Source organism: Xyrauchen texanus, chromosome 44, assembly GCF_025860055.1.
Source record: "Xyrauchen texanus isolate HMW12.3.18 chromosome 44, RBS_HiC_50CHRs, whole genome shotgun sequence".
Classification (NCBI taxonomy): domain Eukaryota; kingdom Metazoa; phylum Chordata; class Actinopteri; order Cypriniformes; family Catostomidae; genus Xyrauchen; species Xyrauchen texanus.
Genome location: NC_068319.1, coordinates 9,653,570 through 9,675,420, shown reverse-complemented (window position 1 = coordinate 9,675,420; position 21,851 = coordinate 9,653,570). Strand labels below are relative to the sequence as shown.

The following is a 21,851-nucleotide window of genomic DNA, read 5'->3' as shown; positions in this document are numbered from 1 at the left end:
TTTTGGCTGAACTAACCCTTTAAGGAAATCATTTTGCTCAAGAATTTATCTTGCAAAACAAGGGTCTATATGGGATAAATTGCTCCTCCTATCTTTCGTCGTCAGAGGGGAAAGTCAGAGGACCAGACAGGTAGCACAACATCAGTATCAACTGAACGGAAACTAAACATGAGACAGAGACTCAAACGAATGGACATAAATTATATTTTCTAATAGATGCTTCTACCCGAGTAAGAGAGAGCCGAGTTAAGAAGGAGGATAGGAAGGCGGGAGGGGGTAAATCTCTCTCGCTCTCTCTCCGTCTTTACCTCCCCGACACATCTCTCCAGTAGTGCTCTCTCTTTCCGACTCCTGAGGAGGCAGAGACGGCTAACTGTCCGTTAACGACCCGAGCATCTCTGACATCCAAACGCAATTAGCATACTAAACAGAACATTATATTCGCGTTGTAGTTATCGTAAAAGTGGCATACAGGTAGATTATATACAACATTGTTGTTTTGCCGTAACATCGATCGACATTATGAAACTTTAAATAGTCTTTTTTGGCTATGTGAAAGGTTAGACAATAACAAGTGCTTGCTGAAGCCTACATGACACATTTCGGTTCAAATCAATCGGAGTCATATCTCGTGATCTCTTCTCATCGCGAGCTTGGGGATTGTGCAATTTCCACGTCGGCGATGTTGTTTTCCATTTTAATCGATACATGAGACCTGAGGTCAAGAGTCAAGATTTTATGCCTTTGACGTGGATTGCCTCACGTTGAATATAATTCAAACTACTGAAACTTGTATGACACGGATTATTAAAGATGAGACGCTTATTTTGACTATTACAGTGGAATAAAGTGCAGAGCATCATCACCGCACCTTCAGGATGTTCAAGCGAGGTAAGATCAACATTTTTGATTAAAAAAGAAAAAGAAAGAATTAATATTATTGTATTGTAAATTTTTAAATATTCATATTTTAGATTAGTTTGTTTGTTGGTGAAGTTCAAGCTTAAAGTAGGTTACATTTCTATTCATCGCGTGCGTGACTCCAAGCGCATTTGACTTCACATTTCAGACATTTTCTATAGTTGAGTTTGTCTCTGGTTTTACTAGCTCTTTAAGTTGTGGTGAGCTTTTAGACTGTGCGCGAATTAAATATTAATACACAGCACGAAATATTATTCTTAAAAAGAGACAAGCGATGCCGCACTGCAGCTGACAACTACTGGAGGTTACTTGCTGGCCGTGTTTTAACTAGCCCAGTTAAAACAGTTAAATCCAGATGGTGATTCTCATCTTTTTAAAAACTGGAGAGGCGGAAACAACAAGGCGCTCAGGGGACCATTGTTTGTGAACTCTTGCTTATGTTGTGTCTGATTCCCTCAAAAAAAAGAATTCAGTAAATGCATTTTGATTGCTGTAATTGCTGTCTCAAAAAAGTATTTGCCCAAATATGTTTTTATCACAATGTATTTTGCTGTTACGTACATAGTTCATTGTTATGAGATATACCTGGTACATTGCATAAGAGATATGTATTGTAGTGTCTATATTTCAAAACAAGCTTTGTACGTAATAATTCAGGTCATGAAAATTGATGGATCAACACAAGTGTGTGCCACAAAAGGGCGCTGTTTTACCCAAAGCAGGAAGTTATGCGTGTCACAATGTTTTTAAGCACATTTTTGCGTTTGATTTAACTTTTGTTTAATCTTTAGTTGCAAATGTGATTGCCAACAGATAATATAGAAGACATGGTAATTTACACACACACGCACACACACGCACACACACACACACACACACACACACACGCACGCACACAAATGTTAATTTAAAAGTCATTTCTATCACCAAGAATTACCAAGAAGTACTTTTCATTTACATATTTTAAGTTATCGGCATCAATGTTTGTTCTTTATTCTGTTACTCTGTACTTACCTAAAAAAGGCATTACCTCCAGTTATTTTAGCCTCTTGAGGATTGACTGTGGAGTCATACCATTTTTACTAATGCTCAGCCTGCAGCTTCAATCCAGCCTGCTCTGGGAACTGCTTTCTCATTTATTTCTCATTACAAAAGAATGTGTGGGTTTGAGCTTAGAAAAGATATAGGATGGAGAGAGAGAGACAGAAAGAAAGAAAGAAAGAAAGAAAGAAAGAAAGCGAGAGAGATTTGTGCAGGGATTTGTTTGTGTGCTTAAAGGCATTCTGCATTAGCTGTGACACAAGCCCCTCCTCAATGCAAACACACAATAAAATGATAAGGAGTTATGAATGTTTATTGGTAGGAGTCTGTGCTTACAGCTCAGGGATGCACAATAATAGTGAGCAGCGCAAATCTGTTTACAGTAAAGCTGTTTCGTCAAATTGTGTTTGACTTTCTGCAAACATGGGTTTCTCAAGGATCTGACTGGTGTTGTACTACAGATCATCAAAATTTGGGATGATGTTTGGAATGACACTGTAAAGTTAATTTAGTCTCAGTATCTGTAGGCCATTATGTGTCCGAAACCTGTTTGGGTTATTGATCCATCCATAACCTCTAAACAGGAAACAAGAAAAGGCTTCTTTTAATGCAAACATGTGAGAAGACAATATGGTGACTGAATATTGAAGGTTACAATTGCTAGGTTTCCATCCAACTTGAATTCGAAATGTGTACTTAAAAACCTAAAGAAAACGCTTAATATGCGCATAAACTCTCAAAATGTGCTTAAAAGTTTATGCTAGACAGAGGTGGATATTCTCTTCGCATTAATCCTTTCCACGTTAAGTTAATGGAAATAATTTATTCGCAAACTATTGGCATGTTTTGACCATTTGTGCTCGTGTTTCTGCGCTTTCTCACAACAAAGCCCTTGACATTCGGAAGTGTTAAACCCACAGCTGGTTGTTAAAGTGGGTCCTCACAATCAGCCAGAATAGCTAAATGCTTGGATATAAACCAAGCTAATGATCGATAATCTAACCAAAAAGTACAGTGGTGGAATACATGGCAATATTGTGGTACTGAATGATTGCCATATCCATATATCATGGTGCCTTGTAAAAGTGTTGTGGGGCAACCAAATTCCATAAATGTATTGTTGTCAAAAATAATGTTTAAAATAGTTTTCCTTAATTGTTAAATTAAAAGATCTTGAAATTCTATGAAAGCATATCTTTCAGAACTCGGAACTGTTAGAAATTTCTCCTTGTGGTAACAGTTGAACATGTGGCATGTACATATTTATCTTCAAATATATAAATCAAATAATAAAATAGGGAAATATGATTTCCTTTTAATGCTTAAAACATTTATATCATCATATATCAAATGTAAAAATATTTCTAAATTACTTAAAATATGTCTCTCTTTTTAGTCGACTTTAGTTTTGGTAAATTTTATTAATATTATATTATAGTATGCAATAATAAAATAATTCTGTCCTAATTTATTAACTTTCACATATTATTTTAATGCTCTTTAATTAAACCCACGAGCCCTTATTTCTTAAGAGGAAAAAACGTTGAGATTTCGTTTCATCATATTATCACTCCACAGAAATGTAATTACATATCATTAACACTGCGTATACGAACCCTTTATGACCAGGAACATTTGCCATTACACAATAATTTTAAACTAAGGCCGGAGTTCTTTGCGTTCAAAGTTTATATTTGTTTGTTTATATTTTCGCGGGAGTTTGGCGCAAGCCTCTGCTTTGAACTGCTTTACAATGCCGTTTTCGCATTGTAGTGTGGACAGTGAAAACAGATGCTTTCGAAAACGATAATGCATTTTTAATCATGTGACGCAGTCATATGACCCAAAACAATATGGTGGACGATGTAGTATCGCAGTTGTTTTGGCTACTGTCCAGTTTGATTGCGTTGTTAAAGATTATTGTCAATTTATACATACATCAGCTTACACTTCTTCAAAGGAGATGGGATGTTAACTCGCAGTTGTTCTTCAGCGGCGGAACGTGAGGACAGTTGTGTTTCAGACCGTACATTGATGCCTGACGGAAATTACACATGTCGAAGAGTCTTACTTTTTACTCATGCGCACTACAGGGACGTAAGCGTTTTCAGACGTTTCAGTGGGGATGAGCAACTTTTGGAAAACTTTTGAAAACACTAGTGTGGACGGAGAGCGTTTTGAAATAAAAATGCAGTTTTCAAATAGCCAAAGGACCATGCCTGCCTTGTGGAGCCTTAAAACGTAATGATAACAATTTCATACTTTTTGCTTATTGCTTTTTAGCAATAAAAGTTAATTTTAGCAATAATTAGTCTTCAACAGACAGTATGAATAAGGTCTGTTTTACATTTCTCGCATATGCAGCATGTTCTTATTTCTGTGCCCATATTAACAGTTTACAGAATTAACATTGCACAATTAAGTAGTGCAGGATTGCAAGTAGAGTTTCTGGAAATGCAGTTTAAACCTATTTATAAAATAAAACTTTTGCTAAATAGGATTTTATGAAGCAACATAAAATAATAATGCTTACTACTCACTTGTACTCACTATTACGGTTTTTGAGTCGCTTGCTGCCCTGTAGGACGCCACCTGTCTGCTCCTGTGGATGTCGGCTCTGTGGCTTGTCCCTGTAGAAAAAATGGCCCTGATCTATTAAACTAACTGTATTTCTTAGCATATTTCATAGAACGATAATTGTGTCAATCAATAATGATTCTCATAACAATAGCTTAGAAGACTAGATTGCAGTATTTATTATAATTGACAATCTCAATGGTGAGATCGCTATATGTCCTCTGGCTTAGGGCAGGGTTGAGGTGAGTCAGGGACTTGAATCTTGGTTCAATGCAGTAGATCTATGAAGATAGTCTTGTATATAAGGGGGTGTCAGTGTATCTGGGGTTCAGGTCCCCTCTAATGGCAGCCTTGACATCTATAATGATGGTGCTGTCTTCCTCACTTGGAGCCATGGATTTCAGAATCCTTTTTTTCAGAGGTAGGATCATGGACACAGACGGTGCAGTTTCAGTGCTCAAGAGGGTTGTAACTGTTTTGAGGGGTTTGAGCACCTGGAGAACCTCCTCTGCTACTTTCATATCATCATCAAACAAGGTGACAATGTCTTTGCAATGACAGAAAAGACTTTGATATCAGAGTATACAGCTGCCTGCTGCTCAAGATAGTGCTCCAACATGCCATAAGTGGAGTTCCATCTTGTTGTGAACTTGTGACATTGTGTATGAGCTTGTGGGCTGGTAGCTGTACCATATCTTACTTGGTCTTAAGCACATGAGCTGCTGTTGTGCTTCTGAGGAAAAGTTCTGGCACAATCTTCATACTGAAGTGGGTGCAGGAGGGGATTTCGTAGCGTGGCTCAAGCATATTCACCTTATTTTTAAACCCTTTGTTTTCCATAACGGAGTATGGCCTCATGCCTGCAGCGATAAACATCCCGATTGATTTGGTTATCGCTTTAGCCCGGTTAGATTCTGCTGCAAAGGGCTGCTTAAATGCCGCAGTGAGAAGCTGTTGTTGTGTCTTGGCTCACACTGGCACACCAGGGTGATGTCACTTCAGATGTGTGGCCATGCTCGATGTATTGTCACTTTCATACAGCTTTCTCGTGCCACAATGCCTACATACTGTAACAGTTTTGTCCACCACCCTTCTTCCGTCGTCATTATATTTTACAGGGAAGCCAAAAATGTCTTTATATTGACTAAATCTGACTGAATACAAACAATTTAAGTAGTTTGTCATTACACTTCGGTGTTTGGGGTCCGTGCAGATTAATGACCATTTTGATGTAAATAAGGATGTGCTGATACCGATACTGGTATTGGAATCGGGTCCTATACCGCGCTCACGTATTTTTACTCGTAAAAAATGCTCTGATACCAAAAACCGATACATCAGACATACGAGTGTCATTACGTAAACATTCAGTGCACAAATTAAAATCATGTCCTGTCCTAGTGAGATTATTTAACAGCAAAAGCTGTGATTTAATGTGATAAATATATAGTTTGCATGTGAAGCATTTTAAATGTGAGTGCTTGTAAATGTGTGGAGCAGGTGTTGCGCAGATATAAAACAATAAGTGCTCATACCTTTAAGAGATCCTTGGCTCATACATAGAAAACACTATTATCACATGCTATGTTTGTAGCAGATGGCAGCAGGCATAGTGCTAATTTACTTTTAAGCACGAGTCATATACAGACTCATCTACTATTTATTTTTTAAATAGTAGCCTTTGCGGTTTAATAATCACTTTGAGTCAAGTCAGACCTCCTTGGTCAAAACAACACAGAAACACTTCTAAAATCTCTGTCAAAATAAAAGCTCAATTTAAATGAAAAAAAGTATGACAGAAATAGATCACTACTAGATTCATTAACGCGGATTTAGGACTCCGCTGCCGAGTATTCATCTTGCAAATGTTCGCTCCCTCACCAACAAAATGGACGAACTGCTTCTGCTCACTCAAACAAATAAGGACTTTTCTAACTCCGCTGCTCTGAATTTCACGGAAACCTGGCTGAATGAAGCCATCCTGGACAGCGGGTTTCATCTATGGGGCTTCCAGCTGTTCAGAGCGGATCATATTGCGGAATCATCAGGGAAAACAAGAGGCGGTGGAACATGCTTTTACATCAACGAAAGTTAGTGTACAGATGTAACACTGTTGAAGAAGATGTTCTGTCCTACTGTAAGACTTTAAAATTGCCACGGGAGTTTTCCTCATTCATTCTGGTGAGTGTGCATATCCCACCACAAGCATTGCAACAGCTGGCTGATCACATAATAGACACAGAGCAAAAACGTTTTAGGGAGACTTAAAAACGGGGAGATTTTAATAAAGCTAACATCAACTGTGAACTTCCAAAAATAAAAACAACACATCACATGCCCCACCAGAGACAGAAATATACTGGATCATTGCTACACCACTGTAAAAGATGTATATCGCTCTATCCCACGTGCGGCTTTGGGACTCTCTGATCACTCTCTTGTTCATCTTCTCCCGACCTACAAGAAGAAACTAAAATCAGCTAAGCCTGTAGTAATGACTGTAAAGAATGGACCAATGAAGCAGAGCTGGAACTACAAGCCTGCTTTAACTGAACTGATTGGAGTGTTTTTTAGGCTGCAACTACAGACCTGGACGAGCTCACAGATACTCATCATGTACCAGTTTCTGTGAGGATATGTGCATCCCTACTTGGGCATTTGTATCATTCAATAATGATCAACCATGATTTACAAGAGAACTCTTTGCCATGCCAAAGAGGACGCTACTGAAGTGGAGATAAAATATTGTACAACCAGGCCAGGAACACACTAACTAAGGAAATCAGAGTGGCTAAAGAAGCTACTCTGAAAAGCTACAAAAAAAAAAAAACAGTTTTCAGCCAACAATCCTGCATATGTGTGGAAAGGCCTGAAAAGCATAACCAAGTACAAGACACCTCCCTCACTCTGTAGAGAGTCAACTAATGGCTGATGAACTGAATGTGTTTTACTGCATGTTTGAAAAGCCCTGTCTCACACCCCTCTGCTCTGATTTTCACTTCACTTCACACACACACACACACACACACACACACACACACACACACACACACACACACACACACACACACACACATGTTGTGTTTCCATGTTTTATGGGGACTTTCCATAGACATAATGGTTTTTATACTGTACAAACTTTATATTCTAACCCTAAACCTAACCCTACCCTAAACCTAACCCTCACTGAAAACTTTCTGCATTTTTACATTTTCAAAAAACATAATTTAGTATGATTTATAAGCTGTTTTCCTCATGGGGACCAACAAAATGTCCCCACAAGGTCAAAAATTTCGGGTTTTACTATCCTTATGGGGACATTTGGTCCCCACAAAGTGATAAATACACGCTCACACACACACACACACACACACACACACACACACACACACACACACACACACACACACACACACACACACACCATCACCTCCTGGAACCCCCCTCCTCCCCCCTCCTGCTACACTATCTGCACTTATGATCTGTGAGGGTGTATGTGTGGAGTCTTTTGGAAACAAAAGACTAGAAAAGCTTCAGGCCCAGACGGTGTTTCACCTGCCTGTCTGAAAGTCTGCGCTGACCAACTGACTATTTTCTATTTGTAACAAGTTTCCAGTGAGGAAGGGACGGAAACAGCAACAGGGTTCAGGTAAGGTTGTTTTTAATTCTCACACACTAATATAACACACTAATATAACACAGTAGCTTCTTGGCCTTCGTGTCGGGCTCTCCCTGGGCTCTGTTGCTGCTGCTTTTATGCCGCCTCCTCAAGCTACTGCAATTAGAGACAGGTGTTAGACATAATTTAGCTCAGGTGTGAGCCTTACCGCTTTTCTCTCGGACGGGCGCTTGACCACGCCCGCTGCCACATACCCCCACCGCCCGACTCAGGCCGGGCGTCATCCGCCTGCCTACCACTCCCCCATTTCTGGAGAGGAAGTCAGCGGCAGCCATCTGCACCCCCGGTCTGTGGACCACCTTGAACTTAAAAGGCTGGAGGGCCAGATACCAACGGGTGATCCGGGCGCTAGTATCTTTCATGCGGTGGAGCCACTGCAGTGGGGCGGATCCGAGCAGAGGGTGAAGGCCCGCCCCAGCAGGTAGTATCGGAGGGTGAGGACCGCCCACTTGATGGCCAGACACTCCTTCTCTACGGTGCTGTACTTAGTCTCCCTCAAGGAGAGCTTCCGCTAATGTACAGCACCGGGCTGCTCTCCCTCCACCACCTGCGAGAGTACGGCCCCAGCCCTCTGTCTGAAGCGTCCGGCCTGCAAAACAAAAGGGAGAGAGAAGTCAGGTGCATGCAAAAGCGGCCCCCACAAAGTGCAGCTTTAATCTGTGTAAACGCCTGTTGGCACTGCTCCACCATTGGACCGGATCTGGAGCCCCTTTTAGTGAGGTCAGTCAGCGGGCTGGTGACATCCGAATAATTAGGCACAAATCTTCTGTAATAGCCAGCCAGCCCCAGGAACTGCCTCACCCCCTTTTTGGTCTTGGGTCTAGGGCAAGTCGCAATCGCCAGTGTCTTGTCAATTTGGGGACGACCTGGCCATGACCCAAGTGGAACCCCAGATACCGCATCTCCACACGCTCAATCACAAGACTTTTTCGGTTTGCCGTGAGCCTCGCCGCACGCAGCGTATCTCAGGATCGCCCTCAGATGTTGCATGTGCCGCTGCCAATCATTGCTATAAATGATGATATCGCCTAGATAGGCAGCGGCGTAAGCAGTGTGCGGTCTGAGGATCCTATCCATGAGGCGCTGAAACGCGGCTGGTGCCCCGAACAAACCGAAAGGAAGCGCCACGTAATTGGTGTAATCCGAACGGCGTGGTGAAGGCCGCTTTTTCACGGGAAATTGGTGTCAAGGGATCTGCCAATAACCCTTCGTTAGATCCAAGGTCGAATAAAATCGAGCCGCACTCTAACCGATCGAGCAGTTCATCAACACGGGCATTGGGTACGCTACAAATTTAGACACCGCTGACTTTCCTATAATCCACACAGAAACGCATAGACCCATCGCTTTTGGGAACAAGGATCGACCGGCTGGACCAATCACTGTGGGATTCTTCTATTACTCCCATCTCAAGCATCGCGCCCAATTCTTCTCGAACTACTTTCTTTTTATGTTCGGGCAAGCTGATAGGGCGGCAACGCACCACCACGCCCGCTCGGCTCTCGATATGGTGATGTATGATGTTTGTGCGGCCCGGTAGAGGAGAAAACACGCCTGCAAACTCCTTTGTAATTCGAAACCTCTGCGAAGTTGGCGCGGTGAGAGGTGGTCTCCACAAGGAACCGGGTGTTGAGATTGCGGGCTTTGTTTACCTCCGTCCGAGCTCCGCCCTCCGAACTACCGCTGCTAACGCCACAGAGGCCGCTTCTCTCCACAATTTCAGGAGGTTGAGGTGATATATTTGACGCCGCCTCTATCGGCACGCTTAACCTCATAATCGAGATCCCCTACTGGCCGTGGTGACCTCAAAGGGTCCTTGCCACTTGGCTAGTAATTTCGAGCTCGATGTTGGGAGTAATACAAGCACTTTATCTCCCGTGCGAATTCTCGTAGCTGAGCACCCCTGTCATACAGCCGGCGCTATGCTTCTTGAGCCTGGAGCAAATTCTCCTGTGTTAATTTCCCCAGTGTGTGGAGTTTTGCTCTAAGATCAAGAACGTATTGAATTTCATTTTTACTATTAGAAGGTCCTCCTCCCAAGCTTCATGGATGACGCCGAGGACCCCGCTGGGCGCCGCCCAGACAGCAGCTCGAACGGTGAGAACCCCGTGGAGGCTTGTGGGACCTCCCGCATTGCGTAATAACAGGGGTCGAGCCACCTATCCCAATTCCTAGCGCCTTCGTGTACCTAACTTACGTAATCATATTTTTTAGTGTTTTATTAAATCGCCCACTAGGCCATCAGTCTGCGGATGGTAAACGCTAGTGCTAATCGACTTAATGCCCAATAGTTCGTAAAGCTCGCGAGCGTACGTGACATAAACGCTAGTGCCCTGATCGGTGAGGATTTCTTCGAATCCCCACCGGAGATTATTTTGAAGAGTGCCCCTGCAACACTACGCGCGGAGATGTTGCTCAGGGGCACTGCTTCCGGATATCGCTGCGTAATCCACTAGGACTAACACAAAGCCATGTCCGCGTGCTGTCCGTTCTAATGGCCCGACGAGGTCCATTCCAATTCTTTCAAGGGGACCTCGATCAATGGAAGGGGCGCAAAGGCGCTTTTGGGGTGGCCGTGGGTTTACCAACTGACATTCACGCACGCCGCGACACCACCCGCGGATCGCCACCGCCAATGCCCGCCAATAGAAACGGGCTATTAGACGGAGAAGTGTCTTTCTTTCCCGAGGTGACCGCCATAGGATTATAGTGAGCCGCCTGGAAAACCATTTCCCGGCGTCCGCGGAATCAATAATTGTGTCACTTCCTCCTTTGTTTGAGCCGCCCCGCGCCACTCTGTACAACCGATCTTTAATAAGTGAAAAATATGGGTATGCAATGGCGATGCCCGGCCGGAGCTGTTGACCATCAATTACTCTCACTTGGCCAAGAGCATGTTTAAGGGTTTCGGCCCCACGACTGCTCTAGAGGGAAGTCCCCTCAGGGAATTCCCTGAGAGGAGGGGCGCCACCTCGCCTCTTCCCTCGCTCATTCGAAAGCAGCCGAGGATCGGCCCCTGCCCGCCTCCCTGCCAAAGCATCGCGACACCGCGACACCTCTTTATGCAGGACCCATCCGCACAAATACCCTCTAAAATATCTTTGAAATTCGCCAATCAGTACCCAAGATTAGCGGATGGGTGAGGCGGAACTAACCGCTGCCTCCACACTATGGTTTTTTCCCTGAATTTAATCGCCAAAGTCACCATGGGATACTTGTGAACATCCCCATGCACACACCTCACCCTCACCAGTTTAGCTAATCCCAAAGCCTCGGGTTGAACCAAGCGCTGGTGGATGGTGGTCTGGTTACAGCCGGTATCCAACAATGCTTGGTATGTACCCCCTGATCCTTACCGAATACGGCACGCTCCAGCCCGATCGGGGCAGCCTGCGGAAGTCGGAGACCCGCACCACCGCCCCTATTTCCATCAGCGACACTGATCCCGAAGTGGTCCGGTCTCCGCACCTCCAGCAGACCGCCCAGGCGCCACGGCCGCACTCGTAGCTGGCGGGCTCCCACCTGAGGAGGAGAGCGGCTGAAGGACGGGAAGGGGTAGGCGGGTTCTCCCACGGCCGGAAGTTGGTCTCGTGAATCCTCCGCGCCTGCGGGGGCAGGAACGGACCCTGGGGAGAGAGCAGAGCGAGAGGGAAGAGGGAGGGAGAAAAACAGGGAAGACACAGGGAAGGGAGAGAGAGAGAGGGCTCATCCGCTCTTGAATCGCCGCCATGTGGTCCTCCTCACGAGTCGCACGGCTTCCTCCAGCGACGCCGGGCGGTGGCACTGGACCCACTCGCCGTTTTCCGGGCAAGCGCTGGACAAACTGCTCCAGTACCACTTGATCGACGAAGCTCCTCGACGCCGCGGTCCCCGCAAGCAGCCACCTCTGACAGGCATCACGGAGCCGCTGGGCTTAACGCAAACGGGCGGTCGGATTTATCCAGTTTCATGGCCCGGAAGAGCTGGCGACTTTCTTCCGGGGTCCGACCAACCCGTTGCAGGATGGCTCTCCTCAAGTCGGTATAAGCCAGGAGGCTTGTTGCCGGAAGTTGTTGTGCCGCGAGTTGTGCTTCCCCGACAAGAGAGGGACGAGGCAGGCTGCCCACTGGTCGCGTGGCCAACCCCAAATTTCCGCCGGCGCTCAAAGAGGTCCAGGAACGCCTCTGGATCATCTGCCGGCCCCATCTTCTGTAGCGCGGTGGGGGCAGTGTGGCGCTGGTGTCCGGGGTCGAGGCTGCGTCTGGAGCAGCCTCCTGGCTGAGGAGGCTCCGGATGGCAAGCCGGTCCTCTGCTTGAGCCCGCATGATCTCAAAGAACCGACGATCCTGGTCCTGTCGGAGCTCAAGCAGAGACTGTTGGTGGCCCTGATGGAGCGTAGCTGAGGACTGGAGGACTTCCGCCAGCTGGGAGGACTCTATGGGGCTGACTCTGTTCCATAGCTTTGGACCACTGTTCCTGCAAATTCCCGGTTTCGGCACCAGTGTAACAAGTTTCCAGTGAGGAAGGGACGGAAACAGCAACAGGGTTCAGGTAAGGTTGTTTTTAATTCTCACACACTAATATAACACACTAATATAACACAGTAGCTTCTTGGCCTTCGTGTCGGGCTCTCCCTGGGCTCTGTTGCTGCTGCTTTTTTATGCCGCTCTCCTCAAGCTACTGCAATTAGAGACAGGTGTTAGACATAATTTAGCTCAGGTGTGAGCGCCCTTACCGCTTTTCTCTCCCGGACGGGCGCTTGACCACGCCACCGCTGCCACACTATTAAAGAGAATAATCAATGGATTAACTTATTAATAAGCCTATTATTTTTATATAGTCACAGTTTAGTCATGCAGATGCAGGATATGTGAAACAGGCCTAACTGGGCAATTATGGAGCAGTATGTGAAAAACCAGGACCCTTTTGCAAGAACTATACTCTAAAACTACACTAAAACTTTGTTGTTTGGAAAAGGGCACAGTCATGAACCCATTTGTATATATGACACATCTTTTTAGAAAATGTTTTTATTCATAGCCCTTCACCTCGTTGTGGGTGACTACCAAAAAGTCCGCTCATATTTAGCATTTGTGCAATCATAAAAATAGACTCACTCATGCCTGACACTTTTACTGTGTCAAAATGTATGATTAACCTAAACTCTTAGCAAACATTTGGCCCCCTCTCTCTCTCTTTGGAGTGTTAATTAAATATGAAGGGTAGGAAGGTGTGGTCATTAGCTGATGATAATTAGCAGTGAACGAGAGAAAAAGCAAACAATAATCTTTTGGCAAAGGTCTGCCATGTCCCACCCCATTGAGAGATTAATGATGTATTAATGGGCAAAGATGGGAACCGTGCGACGAAAGGTCACCTTTGATGCAAGTTCCCTTTGGAAACGGAGTTCTGTTTGTGCTTGTCAGTGAACCGTGTCTCTGACTGCTGAATCATGTTTGTACAGTGGAGAAGCATACTTCCTGCATATGATTTCCATTTTTTTTTGCTTGATGGTGAAGGTATGAATGAACCTGCCCTTTGCTAGACATAAAGGACATTAGCCCATTAGTGGCATATCGTAATGCAAAGACATCTTTGTGAATAATACAGACTGGCGGTCCATTTAAAAGATTTCTATTAATGCGGCTTCCAAGTTTTCAAAGACCAGAATTCACTCCTTTATTGTATTACTGTATACCAATATTTGCTTGAAAAAGATGATGATAATAATAAAAAAAGATCCTCTAAAAATTAAGAATCAGTCATACGGAGAAAATATTTTTATTTAATTTAATTTGAGAAAGATTATTGTTTATGTATATAGGTTGACAGTGCTGCATAGATTACTTCTGAATTGTAATCTGGTACTGATTACAAATACCATGACAAAAGTTGTAGTCAGTAACATAATCTCTTGGATTAATGTTTAAAGTAATATAATCTGATTGCTTTTGGATTACTTTGACCTAAGTCTTATTCATTTGGTGTTATGCTATGACATGCATTTGAGTTGGATAAGGTCATACCATTTTGACACTGTTGCTTAACTGCATAAAACATTTCTGAGTGAAATAAAACTCTAGCAATTTTGGCATTACAGACGCCATCCAATTGTGTTAACAGATAAGACCAGTTATATTTGTGAATTAACAAACATTTGTTAGAATATTTGTTACAAAATATTTTCAGAATATGCCAAAAAACTAAATAAACCACAAAAAGCACCATAAAACTGGAGTGGTGGTGTGATCACTGGTTCGATCCTCACAGCCACCACCATTGTGTCCTTGAGCAAGTCACTTTACTCCAGGTTGCTCCGGGGGGATTGTCCCTGTTATAAGTGCACAAATATATGCCAAATGCATAAATGTAAATAAAATTTATCCATACATTTGTTTGCTATAATGCAAATCTTCAGACTGCTTTCTGTGAAGAACAGACCCAAATTCAAGCCTTTTATTCAACGATCTCCATCACACCCACCGTAACGTCAACGTGCGTTGGTTTCGTATTAAAAATGGCAGTGAGGTCGAATGCAATACAATGCTATTGTATGCCGTCAGGGAGCACATCTGATGCAGCGCATCGCCCTTTGGGCTAATTTTGTACTGAAATTTGCCATTTTTCTAAATAAAATATTGTGAGAAAATGGTCTGAATCTGTCTGTTATGGGTTTTATATGCTTAATAAATGGTTATGGTTAGGGTTAGAAGTAGGTGTAGATTTGGCAGCTGTTAAATATATATAAATTCATGTATTTTTACTCAAGTGATTGCTACTGAACATTAATCTACTTGTTACATGTTTTATATTGTTGAAATATGGTTATGTTTAGAGGTTGGGGTAGGGTTAAGGGATTTAAGATATCTATAAAACAGTAAAAATGTACAAATATATTTATAATCGATTCACGTATTCAAATATAGTTGTAATGGATTCGTCAACATTTTACGTTCCTAAAGCTGTAAATATGTAAAATATTTATGTTTTAGATGCTTTCAAATGTCCATATTGTACATTTTAGTGTCTGTTGTAAAAACATGTACGTTTAATGTTACAAATATTAGGGTACAAATAGCTATGTATTTTAATGAGATTAGGCTGATTAGAACATATTTGCTGTTTAATATACAGTTACTGTATGTGGAGCTGGATTTTGAACCAATGAGATTGTATGGTGGGCAGAGTTACAATAGAAATAGAAGCTAAACAAACCACATAATGTTCTGTGTCGCTTATTCATTTTTGTGGCTGGTAAAGACAAAAACTCAGATTTACATGCCTTTTAGCTCGAGTCACCTAAGGACAGTTTAATGCTTAAAGATTTAAATTAATACCAAGAGAACTGGACCATTTTTGTCCCTGTAAAGTCTTCTTGCCTTTAATGAAGGTGAGTTAAAATACAGAATGTGCTCGTTTGAACAGCACCATCTGAAGTGAATACTTTGTCTATGAGGCTCTTAAATGATTTACTACATTCAGAAAAGATGAAAACCTTCTCATGATCACAGACCGTTAAAAGACAGAACAAGGACATGAGGTGTGTTTTATTTTTCCCCTTTTTCTTCCAAACATTTGTATCTCAACTACAGGTGGCAGAGGAGAAAACTAAACACCTTGAACATCAAGAGTGCCATCCAGAACTCTGATTCAACATGGCAGCCTTCACTTTCCTTGAGACTTGACATAAAGACGTGTTCAAACACATCTCAGACCCATGACAAAATTAGCTCAAAATCACAGCGTGGGAAATAATACAAAAGGACGTTCTTGGCGCTCATATTGGCAGCTAGTATGTCAGGGGTTGCTGTGAGGGTTGGGTATATTTTATTTTGGGAGACAGGAAGAAGAAAGTATTGTCTCTTTGAATGGCTTATTTTCCTTTTTGTCCTCACTTATCTTGTCAGGCCTTTGCTGATGCAACCTGACATGGTTAATGCAGCAGTTTGGTAAAAGAGGAAGCTAGCTAAGGCAAAACACACAGAGATACTTTCTCATCTTTAGGCCATACTTACACACGCACACACCCAAACTTGTTTTTATATCATTGTGGGGACTCTCCATAGACTTCCATCCATGTTATGGATTTTATACAGATCTAACAATAATTTCTATCCCCTAACCCAAAACATACCCCTAAACCTAACCCTCACAGAAACCTTTTTGCATTTTACATAAAAAAAAAAAAAACCATCATTTAGTATCATTAATAAACAATTTCCCTTGTGGGGACCACTGGCTGGGCATACTTTATCTGTCTGAATTATTCTTTATGGTTGCATATGGATTTAATCTACCATTTCTTAGCAAATGGCTTTCTCTTGCCACTTGACTTAAGTCACCTCTCCACAGCTGATGATGGGTCATACTGCTGAAGCTCTGGGCCTTTTGTTGAAATGAGAATCAGGTCTGAAAGGCGTGAGGATGTGAGACTGTTGTGGACATCTGATTTTATTCTCTTTTGTGCTCAGAAGGCTCTTTTGCAGTTGGCAGAGCTGATTGGCAGAACAAGAAGAATCTGAACAAGATGAAGAATGTTTTGCATCTCATCTCTGTAAGGTTGCTTCAGCAGCAGTGTCTGGTACAGGTCCAGGTAGGACTTGCCATGAAGATCATTAGACACTCACCTTTTTAAGCTTCTCCATTCTCCAGGGATTTCTTCAACTTGACATCTAGATTGAACAAGCTGCTCTTGAACCATTCAGTGAGGACCTTCAGCTCCTTGTTGCCGTATAATAGTTCAAGTTGCTTTCTGACGTCAGGCCACATGTCGTGGTTGAATATTGCAAATGCTGACATCACAGCTTGTGCATTTTTACCTTTGTTAACTCCAAGCAGGTTATCCAATTTAGAATTTGAATGTCTATCAGTTTTGGATTGTCCACTCTCAGTTTTGCAACAACACCAACTGTTTGGCCCATGTTCACATTTGCACCATCAGCACAAAATTCAACAAGCTTTTGCTTCCAGTCAACTAATCCAAATTTTGACAATCAGGATTGAATGCAGTCAGTCACAACATCAGCATGTGACAACACTGTGACAGAGACGAGATGATTTACTGGCAACCCATCATGTAAATACCTGACATAGATTGCTTCATTTTCTGTCACAGAAGAATATGTTGCACCATCGATCATGACTGATATTTTTGTTGGACTCTCACTTTATTTGCCTCTATATTCTGTAACCCTGCGGCAATGTTTGAAATGAGTTCAGCACAAAGGACATCGTTATCATATGTTGGGGAAATGTCTAAGCCAGTTTTTGTTTGCAGCAAAATTAGTGGCTTCATCTGAGTGATACTCAATTCCTCCTTTGCTATATAATATGCTGTATTCATTTTCATAGAAAGCTCACACCTATCTGCAATGTAATTCTTTTTATTTTGAGTTTGAAACCCTTTTGTGATCACAGATTTCTCAGGGTGTTTGCTTGAAGCCATCACACTATCACAGGACGCTGCATGTCATTTGCTGTTTGAGTGTGCTGTGAGAATTTTATGTTTGAAACTGCGTGACCCTGATACAAAATTATTTTTTGTCACGAATAGCGGTAGGACAACGAGGGAGACAAAGGCTGAGGATCCACAAGCAGTAACTTTATTAAATAAACAAACACAAAGGAAAACCCACGATGGGGAAATAAACATAAACAAGGAACTCGGGAAGTGAACACAGAGCAGGTTTTAAACAAACTTTCCATAACAAACAACGATCGACAGTGACTGAACAAACAGGCAGGGTATAAATACAAGAAAGGACCAATGAACAAACAGAACTCAAAATAACATAAGGTGATGAACAGAAACCAATGGGAAACTTAACGAGGACAGGTGAAAACAATGAACAATGAACACGAGGGCTAACAAGACTGTGGAGTTACAGACGGGTCAAAAAGTGAAGACTATTGAGTAACAAAAGTGACACAAATGGAAACCAAAAGGGGAAACAGTAAAACAAGACAAGGTCATACGTTACAGTTTTACTGGCTAAGCTAGGTTTTTTACTGCAGTAACTGTATATCATCACATCTTCCTCCTTATCATACAAAAGCCAATCAAAGTCTGACAGCCAATGAGTCTGGAACTTTTGCTTTTCCATGACACTTTTTGATTCAGAATGCACAATCTTTTCCACCACATTTGACATGCTTGGCTAGGGTTCGCCAATCAATCGTACAATCTCAGGTTTGAGTCGGTCTCATCCCGTACCAACTCCCTGTGATGTATATTCCACGGTACGGTCCCCCTATCGGCGGACCCGCGTCTCCCTTGAGCAGTCCCTCTGCCCCCGGTCACTGAGTTTGTAGAGCTCCTCCCTCATCAGGTAGGACCTACCACCGCACCACTTCCACGTGTGGCTTGACAACCCATGTGACGTATTGGCCACATGTCACCTCCCCTCAGTCTGGGCAGAATGTGGTCTCCACAGGGTCTTTCCCCCCTGAAAGAATAGGAATGGAAAAGATTGCCTTCCCCAACGCATTTCATAGCGTTAAGATAGCCCAGCCACTATATACTCTATGACGAGAAACATAGAGAGAGAAAAGGCCGTGGCTGGCCGTGGCTGCCCCATGATAGTCATGTCGCCTGTTCCCTCCTTAGGGGTGCTGGGAACCTAAGGTCTGTATATGACACCTTTTTCTGGGGGCGTTGGGGAGGGTTACGTGCCGCCGATACAGTTGCTTCTAGCTTGCAGTAGCTTGCTTGCACCTGTGTCAGCAGTTCACGTAACACAGTCTAGTGCATGGCGTTTATAAATGTGACCCCTTGTGTCACTACATTTGACACAACGTCGAGTGAGTGACAGAAGGGGAACATTATGGTTACTGTTGTAACCTGCATTCCTTGATGGAGGGAACGAGACATTGTGTCCCAATTGCCACGACACTAGATCTACCACTGTAAATGGCCGTATCTTATTCTCGGCTCCTCAGTGCAAAAACCCAACTGACAGATGCATACCCTCTTCCCTTTATACCCGTATGTCCGGGGTGGTACATGCAAATCTCTCTGCCAATTTCTCATTGGCCTGTTCTCAAGTTCAGAGGTAAGCAAGGCTCTCAAAAAGACCCCTTGTTTCACTACATTCGACACAATGTCTTGTTCCCTCCATCAGGGAACGGAGGTTACAACATTAACCATGACGTTTACATTTCTGCCATAGACACATCTGACAGAAGTAGTATGGGTAGTATGCCATTCTGATCTCACCAGCACTTTTGAGCTCAAAGACAACTGGAGCAAGCTAGTACCTCGAAAAGTGTTTTTCAAAGTTTGAAAAAATGTTAAGTACATTGACCAACAATTAAAAATAGAGCAGAGGGATGTAGGCCAATAATAGGGTTATGCTCAATTATATGAAAATAAAACAATATTTTGACTTTTAAAGACACTTTTTGTATTTTATAGATGCTTTACTTGTCTGTTGTCTCAATATACTGTATGTATATAGAAACTACTGGTCTGCAATTACATTTGATTAATTTATTGGCACATCATTAATTTCTCAAGGAAAATATTGCATTTTGCTGCATGTTATTTTTTGGTTGACGTATATTTCATCTCCATCATTATTGAATCACCCTTTTTGTGTTTTTAGTTTACAGTTTTATTGTGTGCAGTGCCTAGACCTGCTATATGGTTTATTGCATTGTCCAATTAGGCTGTAGATTGTAATATAAAAATATTTAAGTGTCTTCCATTTAATCCCATATCATGTGTTTCATATCTTACAGTTGAAGTCAGAAGTTTACATACATTTAGGTTGAAGACAATCAAACAAATTAATTTAACCACTCCACAGATGTAATATTAGCAAACTATAGTTTTGGCAAGTTGTTTAGGAAATGTGCATAATACAAGTAATTTTTCCAACAATTGTTTACAAACATATTGTTTCACTTTTATTTGACAATATCACAATTCTATAGTGACTATAGTGGGTCAAAAGTTTACATACACTTAAGTTAACTGTGCCTTTTAGCAGCTTGGAAAATTCCAGAAAATTATGTCAAACATTTAGTCAATTAGCTAATTAGCTTGAGGTGTACGGAATTGGAGGTGTACCTGTGGATGTATTTTAAGGCCTACCTTCAAACTCAGTGCATCTTTGCTTGACATCATGGGAAAATCAACAGAAATCAGCCAAGACCTCAGAAAAAAAATTATGGACCTCCACAAGTCTGGTTCATCCTTGGAAGCAATTTCCAAATGTCTGAAGGTACCACGTTCATCTTTACAAACAATGGTATGCAAGTATGGAGTGGAGTGGTGGTGGCGTAGTGGGCTAAAGCACATGACTGGTAAGCAGAAGGTCATTGGTTTGATCCCCACAGCCACCACCATTGTGTCCTTGGGCAAGGCAATTAACTCCAGGTTGCTCTGGGGGGATTGTCCCTGTAATAAGGGCACTGTAAGTCACTTTGGATAAAAGCGTCTGCCAAATGCATAAATGTAAATGTAAGTATAAACACCATGGGACTATGCAACCATCATACCGCTCAGGAAGGAGACGTATTCTGTCTCCTAGAGATGAATGTATTTTGGTGCGAAAAATGCAAATCATTCCCAGAACAACTGTAAAGGACCTTGTGAAGATGCTGGAGGAAACGGGTAGAGATAGAGAGAAATCAGACTTCAAAATACAGAAATGGACCATTACATTATACAGAAAGAAATTGTTACTCAGGTTTTAATAAATTAAAAACCTGCATAAGGACTTTTGTGTTGATAATGCCACTAAACTTCATTTTAAAATATAACAAACTGTACTTGGTTGCTTTACATGTCGGCCTCTTCCTGTCTAAGAATAAGCTGGAAAGACCAGACTTTATGCAGACAGTCTACAAATCTACCAATTTAAAAGATTTGGCAAACAAACTCCCATTGAATGTTCTATGTGAAACATCTGTTCCACTCATTTAAACAAAACTTGGGTTACAGTTTTTTTCCTGCAAACTGACATGATAATTTTACTGTATTAGTGAGCACAGGTTGTGTTTGTGTGTGTAGGGTATTAGCGTTGCTGTGTCCAGAGGCGTAGCACCAAATTTTGAGCCCTGGGTACAAACCATCTTGCTGGGCCCCCGTACCAAATATGTATGTATAGAAAACTGACTTCTAAGGGGCCCCCCCTGCCTCGGGCCCTGGGTACTCGGTACCCTTTACCCCCCCAGTCCGACGCCCCTGGCTGTGTCAGCAAAGACAATTGTAGAGATTGATATTGCAACACCTAAATCTGAAGTCAATCTGAAAGTGCTCTCAATGTCTGATTATAACAGATTAAATCTACCAAGTGCTGATGTTTATAAATGGGACGTGGGGAGTGAGAGATAGTGGAGAGTTCTGCCTTCTCTGTTGATAAAGATGTAATGCTTTATCTTGGATAGCAAGAACAATGGAGAGCTTGTGTGTGTGTGTGTGTGTGTGTGTGTGTGTGTGTGTGTGTGTGTGTGTGTGTGTGTGTAAGTCTACACAAGTGTGTACGCATCTTTTTCTGTGCACATGAATTATTGCGTGTCACTGTTGCACTGGTCCTTAGGGAAAAGCATGGCAGAGGCTGCTGGGAAGGCGTTGGGGATGACTGGTGCAAATGTCACAACAGAAACATGCAACTCTGCACCAGACAGATGTAACACACAACTAAGGTAA

General features: G+C 42.5%; 1 protein-coding gene across 1 annotated transcript in view; it reads left to right on the top strand.

Moving 5' to 3' along the window:
• The first annotated feature begins 158 nt into the window (after window positions 1-158).
• The window catches only part of LOC127636265 (reticulon-4 receptor-like 1), a 161,911-nt gene continuing 140,218 nt past the window's right edge, over window positions 159-21,851 (top strand). The window contains exon 1 of the mRNA XM_052116711.1: window positions 159-891. Coding sequence (XP_051972671.1) covers window positions 879-891 — 13 coding nt within the window. The 5' untranslated portion in view covers window positions 159-878. The remainder of the gene's footprint in view (window positions 892-21,851) is intronic.